At 38.1% G+C, this 15,270-nt stretch overlaps 1 protein-coding gene across 3 annotated transcripts in view; it reads left to right on the plus strand.

Moving 5' to 3' along the window:
- Positions 1–15,270, plus strand: part of LOC127452374 (signal transducer and activator of transcription 5B-like) — a 145,086-nt gene that overhangs the window by 105,695 nt on the left and 24,121 nt on the right. For all 3 annotated transcript variants that reach the window (XM_051717808.1, XM_051717809.1, XM_051717807.1), the window contains 6 exons: positions 375–530; positions 4,006–4,185; positions 5,846–5,933; positions 6,201–6,323; positions 6,753–6,845; positions 11,097–11,303. In XM_051717808.1, the coding sequence (XP_051573768.1) occupies positions 375–530; positions 4,006–4,185; positions 5,846–5,933; positions 6,201–6,323; positions 6,753–6,845; positions 11,097–11,303 (847 nt within the window). The remainder of the gene's footprint in view (positions 1–374; positions 531–4,005; positions 4,186–5,845; positions 5,934–6,200; positions 6,324–6,752; positions 6,846–11,096; positions 11,304–15,270) is intronic.

The raw sequence follows: 15,270 nt of genomic DNA on the forward strand, positions 1-15,270 counted from the left end.
CAAAAATTAGAAGAACATGTGACTGTATTTACGAAATCACTGTAAATAAACATATTTGTTTTTATGCGCTACCATATCTTATGTGGGGTGTTGTTGTTTTTTGTTGTTGTTTTTTTCGCTTTTTATGAACAATTTTCTTAAAAAATATTGCCCTCCTTCCCCAACCCACCGGAAGCTTTGGTATAATTTGAACATTTGTCTTGATGGTCATTTAGGAGATGACAATAGAAGACAGTGTCTATACAAGATAGATAGATAGCTAGATAGATAGATAGATAGATATCGTATAAGTCGTTTATAGAGTGTGTGAGTGGTACAGATTGTGCAAATGATAAAGTGTCTATCCGTTCTTATTTCTGTGTGTGTGTGCACAGGTGTGAAAAGCTCGCTGAAACCATTTGGCAGAATCGACAGCAGATCCGGAGGGCGGAGCATCTGAGACAGCAGCTGCCCATTCCCGGCCCCATCGAAGAGCTTCTCACCGAACTCAACAGCACCATCACTGACGTCATCTCAGCTTTAGTCACCAGGTGTGTGTGTGTGTGTGAGAGAGAAAAGAGGTTCAGTGATTGCAAACTGCAGAGAAACAATCAATATCCTTCCTGCAAACAGTGTGAACATGATGAATGTTGTGTCTATACGTGCTATTTCTAAGCACTGTTAGAATTTCAATGATGACCTCATAATGCATTTCTGCTTTCTAGAAATACCAAGTAGAAAATCATGCTTCATTATGGCTGTGATGTAAATTAAAGACTATTGGCTAATTAATAAAAAGGAGCAAACCCTTCCATATGTACCATCTTAACTTTCTGTTTCAATAGGAAGTATGTCAATGCAGGAACGAAAACTACATTCGTCAGGCCATTTCATTGAGTCTATTAATTACAAAATGCTTTTTGATGTCATTTTTTGTTGTTTTTTGTTTGTTTGGTAAGTTCCTGCAAAGCACATTACAGTCGCAACATTTGTGCATTTGGATGTGCTTTGCTTTCTAGTCCCATACTGTTAAGTGATGACCTCACAACATGGCCCTCCCAACCATACAAAGACATACAGTACATTCCCTTCATATTGTCTGTCTGTGTGTGTTTGTATTTTCTCATCTGTATTGGCCCAGATCTAAATGTCCATAGGTTTCAATCAGGTTTTACTATCTAGATGTGAAGAACAAAATATTGAATATATAATCTAGAAGTTTTGATAGCAATAACAAAAACACACCAAGTAGAGGTTGTAAGGCAGAATGTTTACTATTCCTAAGTAACTATTCACTTTTATTGCATCTTTTTTTCCATACAATGAAAGTGAATGGTGACTGAGGTTAACATACTGCCTAACTTCTCCTTTTGTGTTCCACGGAAAGAAGAAAGACATGTACTGTATGCTTGGAATGATACTAGGGTGAGTAAATTATGACAGAATGATCCCTTTAATTTCACATTGCACATTCCCACATCATGAAATCAAAAGATAAGCATCTCGGTGGCAAGTAAATGAGTATTTATGTATTACTCACCCTGCATGTGCTTGTGTAAATGTGTGAGTAATGAGAACAGAGGCTGTGTTTCAGAGAGATTCATAGCCCTTTTCCACTGAAATGGTGCTGGTTCTTGTGCCCGAGCCTGTGCTTGGCTGGTTCTTGGTCAGGGGAACCTGGAGCCAATCGCAAACCGGCTCACTTTTGCTATTGCATTTAATATTGTGTTTATGTCTTGATTGAGAATTCCACCAGTTTACTTTACAGATACTTTACCGCTATTTTAAGTGAGTACCTGGTCAAAAAATCCCCTTATTGAACAAAAACATTGCACAAAATAAGACGAGAAGAGTGCAAGGAAGGCTAACAAAGTTGGCAAATGTAATAACTAACCAAGATCAGCTGCAGAGGACACCGGCGATATGGTGTTTGTCTCGAGCGTGACTGTCGCTGAATTCAATGCCTCGATTAGTTAGCTGGCTGGTCGGGAGTCCAAGACATCGTAGTCAGTGGTTTTATTGCCTAGGTCCTTCTTCTGGTCCATGTACTCCTTTTAAAGTTTTTTAAATTTGTTTATGATTTGGTCAGTTGTCCGATCGAAGCCGCCGTTTATCATTTCTTGCCGTATCTCCTCGTACTCTCTTTTTTTCTTTCTGTGCGAGCTCTCTAATTTATCTTAGATCTCCATAGAAGACCCTGTCGCAAGTTGAGAGCTGATTTCCTTATTGGAACACTGCTGAACACTTTTAATGTCTGACATTTTTGTGGTTTTTGTTGTTGTTAATGGTGCTGTAAGTGACTTTAGCCATTCTAGAATTTCCACAAGCTGAGCTGTTGGATTAGCCACGCCTGCTCTTTCCAAAACCCTGCACTCCAAAAATACCAAATGAGCTTTATTGAGACCGACATGAGTTGAAGCGGTTGTCAAAAACAACAGCAGCAATATAGCGCCCTCAACTGACAACTGTTATGGGCAACATGCTATAAAAATGGCATTAAGCCTCAATAATTTGCTGCAGCTACAATACCATGAGAATGCGCAAAATGAGTGCTACACTGGGGAATGTCTACAAACTTCTGCTCTCCTTCAGTCTCTTCTTCATATCAGGTCTTGCTGTCAGTGTTCACACCTACCACAAGGGATCAGTGTGGGGGTTCGTTCATGTGTGTGTGTGTGTGTGTGTTTGTGTGTGTGTTTGTTAAGTGCCTCAGACCATTTAGTCTCTGAAATACTGAGCATAATGGGAGATCAGCTGCTTTTAAAGACCATCGATGTCTGAACTGATTTCCATCAAGAAGTGCGACTGTTTATCTGTTTGTGTGTGTGTGTGCTTTTACCTAGCTATAGGTAAACTGAGACATACCATAGACTTCTGATTATCTTAAATTATTCTAATTCTAATTATGACACACAAACCTTAATCTAATACCTTACCCTACCTACCCTTTTAGAATTTTCTGAAGAAAAGAAAGAGTGGTGCTTGCCTGTGCAAAAGTCACTGCCATTATACTAGGGTGTTGTGAATGATTGCCTGGCCATTGCTATGCGGTTGCTAAGGTGTTCTAGGTGGTTGCTAGGGGGTTCTAGGTGGTTGCTAGGTGGTCGCTTATGCTGGGACCACACTTGCCGAGTTTTACGGCAGTTTTCAGGTGTGAGCTTTATTTAACAAATTAATGGCCAGGTGGAGTGAGCATGCATTAGTGTCTGCCAGCGGAAAGTCATTAATCATTTGACAATTCTGCACTCCCTGCTGAGTTAATGGTTACAGATATGGGAAAAAAGGATTAAACATGACAGAAACAATCTTTCTGTTGCCAGGTTCGACTCTTGTGTTCTTGTCAAGTGACTAGTGAGCTTTTTCTTTTACTGAAGAACTGACAAGATGTCATGCTGATCTGAACATTTTCATCTGCGATCGCACTCAGCTGCGTTTTTCTCCTACACTAAAATGATTTAAAAAGAAAGTGGAGGCACTACAATCCATTTTATTGTGCTGTTTGCCTTTATTTATGAACCCATATACCCTTTGAAAAAGTACCCAAAATGAGATTTCAGCAGACAGTTTTTAACCAATGTGTCCCCAAAATATAGTAAGGTTAGAAATGCATATGTGGTCAGAAGCCATGGCTTATCGGTTAGCATAAACATCATCCATATGACTCCACTGGTTAAATGAATGTCTTCTAAAGCAAAATCATGGCTTTTGGTTCATAAAAGACCAATATTTAAGCACTTTTAAACTATAAATCATCGCTGCCGGTTAGCAGCAGTGTGCGCATTCACGAGAGGGCGGAGTTAAAGAGGTTCGCGTCGCCATGTTATGGATGTAATCTCACATTTTCTCATTCTCTCGGTTGTGACATCCAGGATGAGCACACATTGTAAGTAAATAAACAAATACAAATACAGATGCTCATACGGGTGATGCAAGTTTGAATCTGAATCCTACATTTAGTATGTTTTAAGTGGATGTACTGTACAATAAATGTGTTTATGTGTGTATTTATGTGTTTTTTCTCTGCAGTACTTTCATCATCGAAAAGCAGCCCCCTCAGGTGCTGAAAACGCAAACTAAATTTGCGGCGACAGTGCGTTTGCTGGTGGGCGGGAAACTCAACGTGCACATGAACCCGCCGCAGGTCAAAGCCACCATCATCAGTGAACAGCAGGCCAAAGCCCTGCTCAAGAACGAGAACACCAGAAAGTGAGTAGAACAAGCACACATACACATACACTATATTGTATTTAGTAACTCCTCTGCACCACCCCATTCTGTCATTTTATACTCATTTACTTACACACACACACACACACATATACAGTATAGTACAGTGGCCCCAAAAAGTATTTGGACACTTTAGCTCACTTTAAAGCATTTGAAAATAAAATATCAAACCAAGTTGAATCTATAAAAAATGAAAAGGAAAAAAAAAAGCACACACAATTTTCAAGCAAAAACATTTCACAAAAAGAATTTTTTTAAGGTTTAAGTTTATAAAACAATTAAAAAATTAAGAAGGTTTTTGGACACTTTCTGGTTATCAGATGTTTGTGGAACATGTCCATATATAATGTTATGAACTACACGTGCGGTGAGTCTGCTAGGACACCTGTGTGAACTTGAAGGGAACTGCCTTCATAATGTACATTCAGTAAAACTGACCTTGAGACCAGCTTATTTAAAGTAATAGCAAAAATGGATAGAAAAGTGTAGTTCTGAGAAAAGGTCTAGGATCTTTTGTTTGCAGATGCCACTTAGTTTGTGTTATCTAATGCAGTGACATTCATACATTTTTAAGTGTGCCTCAAGAGTCCAAATACTTTTTTTGGGCATTGTGCACACATATGCTCTGAACATAGTGAAAAAAAAGCTTAAAAGGATAGTTAACCCAAAAATGAAAATTCTCTCATCATTTACTCACCCTCATGCCATCCCAGATTTGTATGACTTTCTTTCTTCAGCAGAACACATTTGAAGAAAAACAGAAAAATATCTTAGCTCAGTAGGTCCTTAAAATACAAGTGGATGGTGATCTGACATTTGAAGCTCCAAAAATCACAGACAGTCAGCATAAACGTCATCCATACGACTCCACTGGTTAAATGAATGTCTTCTAAAGCAAAACGATGGCTTTTGGTATGTAAAAGATCGATATTTAAGTACTTTTAAACTATAAATCATCGCTGCCTGTCAGCAGCAGTGTGCATATTCACGAGAGGGCGGAGTTAAAGCGCTCTCTCTTTTATGGATGTAATCTCACGTTTTTCTCTTTCTCTCGGTTGAGACATCCAGTATGAGCATACAAATGTACCATTGTGAGTAAACGAACAGATACAAATACAGATCTAAACCAAGCTTCTGTACAGCATTCCTCCTACTCAGTTGTAAACAGCGCTGCTCTTCCGGGTGTTTCGCACGTGCATCTGTTCTCGCATGAACATAACAACGTGATTACGTTACACGCGCTACGTGTGCTGAACAGAATCGATGATTTATAGCTAAAAAGTACTTAAAAAATGTTTCTTTTTTGCAGCAAAATGTATTGTTTCGCTTTAGAAGACATTAATGTAACCAGCATCGTATGATTGACGTTTATGCTGACTGTCTGTTCTTTTTGGAGCTTCAAAGGTCGTATCACCATCCACTTGCATTTTAGGACCTACTGAGCTAAGATATTTTTCTATTGTTCTTCAAATGTGTTCTGCTGAAGAAAGAAAGTCATACACACCTGGGATGGCATGAGGGTGAGTAAGTGATGAGAGAATTTTCATTTTTGGGTGAACTATCCCTTTAATGCCATGCAACGTCTCCATCTTTCTGGCAATAAATAATAATATTGTCTGTCTCTGTGTCTGTCTTACAGTGAAAGCAGTGGAGAGATCTTGAATAACAACTGTGTGATGGAGTACCATCAGACCACAGGCACCTTGAGTGCACACTTTAGAAACATGGTAAGTGCAGTGTGGCCATCTATAAAGGCTAACTTTAGAGAGCCGAGACTGTGCTACCTTTCTTTAATTGTATTTATTTATTTATTGATATTTTGTTATCTAATACAATAACATTCAGACAATTTTAAGTGTGGTTTAAGTGTCCAAATACATTTTAGGGTCACTGTGTATGCATTAAACCTAGTGAAAGAATCTTAAATACAGAGAACAAATTGAACTGCTTTCATGAAAGTCTCTATTTCTTTCTTCTTTTCATTTGTTCTGTAGTCTTTGAAGCGAATCAGACGCTCAGACCGTCGAGGAGCCGAGTCTGTTACAGAGGAGAAATTTACCATTTTGTTTGAGTCACAGTTTAGCGTTGGGGGAAATGAGCTGGTATTTCAGGTTAAGGTGAGTTTCAGAAGTCTTGTGCTTATGAGCTACTTACCATTAAACGTACAGTAAACTAAATCTGTTTAAAATCACATAAAAGGGCATAGCAATCATTAATACTTAAAATTCTCTACATTGGTTTTAAAGGTTATCATTACCTTCCAAAGATCCATGCACATTTCATTTTGACTAATGTTGCTTTTCCAGTTTATTCAAAGGAATGCTTTGATAGATTTGGCAATACAAAGCCAACCATTCTAATTATTATATTTACTTTATATTATAATAATGATAATTATTCTATAACTATTCTTATAGGAATTATATATAACAAGTCAAATACTACCTGGTTCATCCTTTTCTCTCTCTCTCTCTCTCTCTCTCTCTCTCTCTCTCTCTCTCTCTCTCTCTCGCTCTCTGTCTCTCTTCCACACCTATTTTTCCCAGACTCTCTCTTTGCCAGTGGTGGTAATTGTCCATGGAAGTCAAGATAACAATGCCACAGCCACCGTTCTGTGGGACAATGCTTTCGCTGAACCGGTTAGTTTCAGATAACATCAGTTTTTCCATTTTGAGTGGGTGGTGGCGTAGTGGTTAAAGACCCCATGAAATTGCTTGAGCAGAGTTTTCTGTCCTTGTTGACGTACTTCCTTTTAAAACAGGAAGAAGGGAAAGAAAATTTTCATTCTAGAGCGTATTTGATTGGACAGAACTCTGTCTGGTGCAAGATGAACCGTCAACATTTTTGGTCCATTTTTCCAGAAGAGAAAGTTTATAATGCGTGTATCTGTTAAAAGTTAATTTAGCTAACTTTTAGGAGTACACTAGCATTTAGATGGCTTTAAAGCTAAGATGCATGAACTAATAATAAAACTCAAATTTGTAAAATCGGAAGTTTATTTTATTTATTTTTGTTTTTTGTTTTTTTGTTTTAATGAGTGAGCCATGTATCACCATTGTACATTTGAACAATGCACTTAACTCGGCTTACTCCAAGGGGACTGTCCGTGTAATAAGTTAATTGTGCCGTTTAATGACGCCATCACATGAAAGTCCCAGAAACAAATTGCACCGGTCCTGATCATGTGCCGATAAATAAAGTTTCCATTAAGCTCTGTAAAACATTTGCACAGAGATCTGGCCTCACTTGAAAACACACAAGACCCATTCTCCAAACCATACATCCTTTCATTTTTACCCACTCACCAAGACACCTCAAACTCCCCACAACATATAAATAAAGTAGTCATGTTCAAAGCATGTGTGTTGATTGGATGGCTGGTGGCATATGACTCATGTTCCTTTACTGTACGTATTCTACCTTTAATCTTCTTTAAGAGATGCCAAAGATCAGATCATCATGAGTCATGAAAACATTGAATACAAAGTGAGTTTTCTTCAGGGCAGCAGTGAGTGGCATGTATGCAGAACATTTTACATGCTTTGGTTCTTCTAATCAAGCAGGATGTGTCAGGTAATGGAGGCATGACAGAGCTGATGTAAAGTATTACTATAAATTCTCGTGAAATCATCCTGTACTTTTCTTTAAAGGGATCATAATAGGGGTGGGCAATATGACCAAAATTCTAGTAATTTTATAGTACAGCAACAGTATAAATCAATAAATCGTTTTTTTTTTTCCTTTTTTTTTTTCTTCTGGAAAATCAACAAAAAAGGTTAATAAACATATTAGGTAACCATGTTATATAGGTGGACAATATAAGCAAAAAATTATAGAGAGATATTCTTGAAATATTTGGTCGATAACAATATACATGACGATGTACCCTACACATTTTGATGGAAAGTGATTCAAAAACTTCTGAAAAAAGAAGTTTTTTTTTATTTAAAATGATGTCCTAAGTAGCCTAATGGTAGACCCGTCATGTCCATTGCGATGAAAAAACTTGATTTATAAATATATAATTATTAAAAATAATATTTGATCTGTTTTATCTACTCTGCATCGTTTTTCAATCTAAGCAAAAAATGATGCTTCTGTCTAGTTAAATATAAGCGTTAGCTTTTATTCTGAAGCAAAACTCTATATCATGTATTAGTTTTGGTTATAGCCTTCTACTGGATACTGGAAAAATTTTTGGTATCTATATAGCTTACCAGATATAAATGCACTGTTGACAAAGGTGTTTTCTATAATAACTCCTGAGGTTATTTACTCAGTGCAATCGCTTCTTTCTCCATGTTTGCTGAAGTACAGATACTGGAAGGAAAGCTTCATCCAAGAACGTGAGAAAACGGCACCTCGTATTGCCAAATAAGTTTGAATTATTCAGGGTCGTCCCACATTCTGTGTGTTCATCTTTCTCCATGTTTGTTCGTCTCTCTCACTATCAGTCTCACTTGCAGCCAAATGGAGCGTCGTGCACCCAGATATTGACATACGGTATAGAAAAATCTCTACAGGTTAAAACTTTATACCATCACCGATATACACCGATATACACTCATTATTAGGTACAGACGTACACCTACATATTCATGGGATTAGCTAATCAGCTAATCATGTGTCAGTAGTGCAATGCATAAAATCACACAGATGTGGGTCAGGAGCTTCAGTTAATGTTCACATCAACTATCAGAATGGGGAGAAAATGTGATCTCAGTGATTTCAACTGTGGCATGATTTTTGGTGCCAGATGGGCTGGTTTTTGTATTTCTGTAACTGTTGATCTCCTGGGATTTTCTTGCACAACAGTTTCTAAAGTTTACTCAGAATGGTGCCAAAAACAAAAAACATCCAGTGAGCGGCAGTTCTGCGGACGGAAACTCCTTGTTGATGAGAGAGGTCAATGGAGAATGGCCAGACTGGTTCAAGCTGACAGAAAGGCTACGGTAACTCAGAAAACCACGCTGTACAATTGTAGTGAGCAGAATAGCATCTCAGAAAACACGTCGAACCTTGAGGCAGATTTTCAACAACAGCAGGAGACCACGTTTGGTTGAGGCTGCTGTGGGCACAGGCTCACCAAAACTGGACAGTTAAATACTGGAAAAACTTAGCCTGGTCTGATAAATCTTGATTTCTCCTGAGGTACACAGTTGGTAGGCCCACTGCAGCCTCAGCTTTCTGTTCTTGGCTGACAGAAGTGGACCCTGACATGGTCTTCTGCTGTTGTAACCCATTCGCCTCAAGGTTCGACGTGTTGTGCATTCTGAGATGCTATTCTGATCACTACAGTTGTACAGAGTGGTTATCTGAGTTACTGTAGCCTTTACATCAGCTCGAACCAATCTGGTGTTTCCGTCCACAGAACTGCTGCTCACTGGATGTTTTTTGTTTTTGGCACCAGTGAACTCTACAGATTGTTCTGCGTGAAAATCCCAGGAGATCAAAAGGGGGCCTGGGTATCTCCGCAAGCAAAGACGCTGACTACCACCCCTGGAATCGTGAATTTGAATCCAGGGTGTGCTGAGTTACTCCAGCCAGGCTTCCAAAGCAACCAATTGGCCCTGTTGCTAGGGTGGCTAGAGTCACGTGGGTTACCTTCCCATGTGGTCGCTATAATGGTGGTTTTTGCTCTCGGTGAGGTGCGTGGTGAGTTGTGCGTGGATGCCGCGGTAAATTGTGCGAGCCTCCACAGCCACTAGGTCTCTTTGGTAACGCGCTCAGCAAGCCATGTGATAAGATGTGTGGGCTGACTATCTCAGAAGCGGAGGTAACTGAGATTTGTCCTCCACCATCCGGATTGAGGTGAGTCACTTCGCCGCTACCACAAGGAATTAGAGCGCGTTGGAAATTGGGCATGCCAAATTGGGGAGAAAAGCGGAGAAAATCCCCCCAAATAATTTATATATATATATATATATATATATATATATATATATATATATATATATATATATATATATAAAGAAAATCCCAGGAGATCAGCAGTTACAGAAATACTCAAACCAGCCTGTCTGGCACCAAAAATCATGCCATGGTCGAAATTCTGATGGTTGATGTGAACATTAACTGAAGCTCCTGACCCGTATATGCATGATTTTATGCATTGCACTGCTGCCACACGATTGGCTGATTAGATAATCCCCTGAGTAGGTGTACAGGTGTACCTAATAAAGTGGTCGGTGAGTGTATATCGCCATACCTCTCAGCCCTAGATCATATCATACATTTTTTAATACATTTTTCTTCTTATAATGTTAGACATTTTAAACTATTTAAGATACTGTGGGCTGAATTTATTTTGTTCAAAATAAACTTTAGCGGCTTGTTTGTAACATTGGGATTCTTTAGAAGGATATGCAGAGCGGAAGGTGCTACACACAGTCAGTAACATCACAAGCTTTGATTAACTTTTTACTTTTTACTCATTTTGTTAGTTCTTCTGGTGTTTAGGAAAAGTGGTATCTATCCTGCTTTCTCCTTACAACCTCACTAGTGACTGTGTGTGCTGAGTTTTGGAACTCTGAATATGCATAATTTTTGTATAAATATGGACACATGTGTGAATGCATTCATCTCTGTGACGTCACAAAGTTGCAGATATTTACAAGTCATTTTTGCCACTTGGTTTCAATAGATGTTCTTTTTGGACTTGGTGAGGAAATTTTGAGGTCTAAAATTTATAATTTTACAGTATTTCATACTACATCAAAATCGTTTATGTCAAAAGATCAGGGGAAATTTGTTTTCACATGATTTTACCCCTTTGAAAAAAAAACATAAACCAATTTGATTGTGATACAAGGTTCAATAGATACACTTTCCAAGTGACAAATGTTAATAGAGAGTTTTGGAGGGGTCCTAATTGTCATGTCCTCTCTCAGGGACGAGTGCCCTTCATAGTTCCAGACAAGGTGTTATGGCCACAGTTGTGTGAGGCTCTGAATATGAAGTACAAGGCAGAGGTGCAGTCGAATCGAGGTTTGTCTGAGGAGAATCTGGTCTTTCTTGCTCAGAAAGCCTTCAGCAGCTCCAGCGTCAACCCTGATGACTACCGCAACATGACCATGACCTGGTCGCAATTTAATAGGGTAAGAAAATGCACTACCCACACTTTAGAATAAAACTGACAGCAACTATACCTTCGTCAGGGTACTGGACTACACTGCCCAGTGTTTAACAGGTCAATAGTTAGCACACATTCTCCGACACATTGAGGTGGGGTGCTCATGTGGGTAATGCAGGTTCGAATCTGGCTTGTGACTTTTTCTGATTATGTTCCCCATTTTTTCCCATATAATTTACTCATCTTTGTGTATTTTCTGGATTCCATATCAAGAAAAGGGCCAAAATTAAGTGGAAAAATTCAGTTGTTTTTAAAGTGAACAAAAAATCTAATTGGACCCTATTTACTTTCTTAATGTATGTTCCTGGTCTTATTGTGCTTGATGCATCGCTGCACAATATTCCAAATAAAAAAAAGAATGTCTTCATAATCTTTTATCAAAATGTAATAACTTGCTTTGCCTATGAAACGACAACACAACACCCAACAATATATTTAGGATAAAGCTACACAATTGACATCACAACTGCTAGTGTACCAATCATGTTTACACAAACAAGGTTTAAATTTGTGGATGTTGAGTTCGGCTTGTGGTTCAAAGGTTAAAATGTCAAGAGAATCACACAATTTACATTACTAGCCAAAGCTCTTAAAAAACAACTTGCCAGCCAGTTATATTACTGACTGCTCCATTTATGGAAAAAGCTCACAAATTCATTCTTGCTTAAAACATGATGACTTTGACAACTTTGTGTCAGCTCCAATGAAACTCTGAAGTTGAAAGCAGCATGGCCTGTTACTTTGTAACAATAACTCTGACTGTAACTATGACCTTATGCATGTTACCCAACAGAACCGACGAACAATGTTCTCACAGATGGTTTAATCCTAAACTAGTCTCTCATCTTTTCTGACTTTGTTTTCTTAATATTAAGTGGCGATCTTGACGGCCCGGGGCAGAATCTGATCATTGTTGTTTCTCATCCATTGCAATAGTTAATGGTTATTCAGGAAGTGAGGTTTGATCACAGAGCTTTTGATGTGCAGACCTAAGGCTGTAGCTGCCTTTGAAATGGCCTTGTGCTGATATGCTACATTGAGCGTGCAGCATTGCTAACAAAGGCCTGTGGAATTCAGGCATCTTTTATGTTTATGGCTGTGTTTATTTACACATTCTAATTCATTGCTAACAGTACACACACACTTGCGGAGAAATAACGATACCTTTATTGTTTTAAAATATCATAATTTTATTAAAAACATGCAATGGGGGCCTGGGTAGATCAGCGAGTATTGACGCTGACTACCACCCCTGGAGTCGCGAGTTCGAATCCAGGGTGTGCTGAGTGACTCCAGCCAGGTCTCCTAAGCAACCAAATTGGCCTGGTTGCTAGGGATGGTAGAGTCACATGGGGTAACCTCCTCGTGGTCACGATTATTGGTTCTCGCTCTCAATGGGGCGTGTGGTAAATTGTGCATGGATCGCGGAAAGTAGCATGAGCCTCCACATGCTGGGAGTCTCCGCAGTGTCATGCACAACGAGCCACATGATAAGATGTGCAGATTGACTGTCTCAGAAGCGGAGGCAACTGAGACTTGTCCTCCGCCACCCGGATTGAGGTGAGTAACCCACAAGGACCTACTAAGTAGTGGAAATTGGGCATTCCAAATTGGGGAGAAAAGGGGATAAAAATAAATAATAATAAAAATAAAAAAAAAACATGCAGTGATTTGATGCTTTTCCAATGCTTTTTTTGTGTGTGCGTCATATCCATTGTCCAAATGAATACTAGCCAAGTGCCAAATGCAAGTAAAAAATTAGAGGATATAAAACTCACTATGTACTCACCAGTTTTCTGGTAACTTTATTTAGAAGTGGAAAGTGGGATGTTCATATATGATGCTGCAAGTGACTTGCTCAAATATGCAGTGAAAAAAGCACAGCTAAATATTGTGTTGTCATTGCATTTATTTATTTTGGAAATATAGTTTTATGATCGGTAAAAAATAGTTATTGCCAGAAAATTTTCTCAATAGGCAAGTTAATTCTGGACCATTGTTATGTCTATTCAGGAGCCATCAGTAAATCCAGGTATGTTTTCCTGTGTGTGTCCATTGTTCTGCCATGTTAACTGTTGAAACTGATGTTATGATCAGGATACAGGACACCATGTTCTATGAAAGAGAGTGATTAAAAATAAAGAAGAACACTTGTTGTCTTCAGTTCTAAGTACTGTGACTTTGCCTGTGGATCAGTGATTAAAAACTGAATGAACATTAGGCAGAGGATCATGCTCTCATTCAGACAGTCATGCCTGCATTTCTTTAGCCCTGTACCTTTCTTTTACCACATAATCTCAGCCTAAAACTTGAGCTGTTTACTGTCTGATCTTTACCTCTTTGTCCGTTTTCAATGAATAAATTGCTCATTAACAGCAGTTTCTCAATTTTTTTTTTCTTTTGCATTTTTTGTAAGGTGTCAGCACATGTGAGCAAACAGTCGTCATACATGCTCAAAAAAGGAAGTTCAACAACATTTACATACATTTGGCACACAGTCTTATCCAGAACGACTCAAATACTAGTCTGTATGTTAGTCTTAGTCACTATTCACTTTCATTGCATCTTTTTTCATACAATGAAGGTGAATGCTATATGAGGCTAGCATTCTGCCTAGTCTCCTTTAGTGTTCCACAGGAGGGAAAAAAAAGTCATACAGGCTTGGAACAACTTGAGGATGAGTAAATTATGACATAATTTATTGTTTGGGCAAACTATCCCTTTAAGGTATATGTTTAAGTGGCAAGAAAAAGTATGTGAACCCTTTGGAATTACCTGCATTTATGTATAAATTTGTCTTTGTTACAATACTGAACAAACACAATCTGTTTTAACTAATAACACAGATTATTGTATTGTTCTTGTACATAATTAATACATCATTCAAACAGTCACAGTGTAGGTTGGAAAAAGTATATGAACCCCTAGGCTAATGATGTCAACAAAAGCTAATTAGAGTCAGGAGTTGGAAAACATGGCCTCCAATTAATGAAATGAGATTGGAGATGTGGGTTAGAGCTACTTTGACTTATAAAAAGCACTCAAACATTTTGAGTTTGCTATTCACAAGAAGAATCTGCTGAACCATGCCTCACAAAAAAGAGATCTCAGAAGACCTACGATCAAGAATTACTGCTTTGCATGAAGCTGGAAAGGGTTACAAAGTTACCTCGAAGAGCTTACATATTCATCTTTTCACAGTTAGACAAATTGTTCATAAATGGAGATGATTTACACGGCAAAAAAAATATTTTCAAGACAAGTATTTTTGTCTCGTTTTTCTATAAAATTGTCTAAACATTCTTAAAACTCTAAGAAACGGATTTATTTACTTTTCAAGCAAAATGGGATAAGATATTAAGTTTTGTTTTAAGATAAATCTGACTAAATTTAGTGAACTTTAGATTTAAAACAAAAAAACAAAAAACAAAAAATCTGCCAATGGGATAAGCAAAATACATTTGTTTTACCTTTGAATTAAGTTTATTTTTCTTACCCCATTGGCAGACAGTTTTTTCTTGTTTTAAGCATAAATCTCACTAAATTTGATTAGATTTATCTTAAAACAAGACTTAAAATCTAATGCCTGTTTGCTTGTCGAGTAAATAAATCACGTTTTAGTAATGTTTAGGTATTTTTACTGGAAAACAAGACAAAAACACTTGCCTTGAAAATAATTTTTGCATTGTAGTACTGTGACTACTCTCTTGAAGTGGCCGTCCAGCCAAGATGAATAAAAGGGCACACCACAGAATGCTCAATGAAGTAAAAAAAGAACCCTAGAGTGACAGCTAAAGACTAGAAGGGATCATTGGAACTGGTTATCATCTCTGTTCATTAGTCTAATATACAAAAAACATTAAACAGGCATGGTGTCCATGAAAGGACACCACGAAGGAAGCCGCTGCTTTCCAACAAAAATATTGCTGCAC

Source organism: Myxocyprinus asiaticus, chromosome 14, assembly GCF_019703515.2.
Source record: "Myxocyprinus asiaticus isolate MX2 ecotype Aquarium Trade chromosome 14, UBuf_Myxa_2, whole genome shotgun sequence".
NCBI lineage: Eukaryota > Metazoa > Chordata > Actinopteri > Cypriniformes > Catostomidae > Myxocyprinus > Myxocyprinus asiaticus.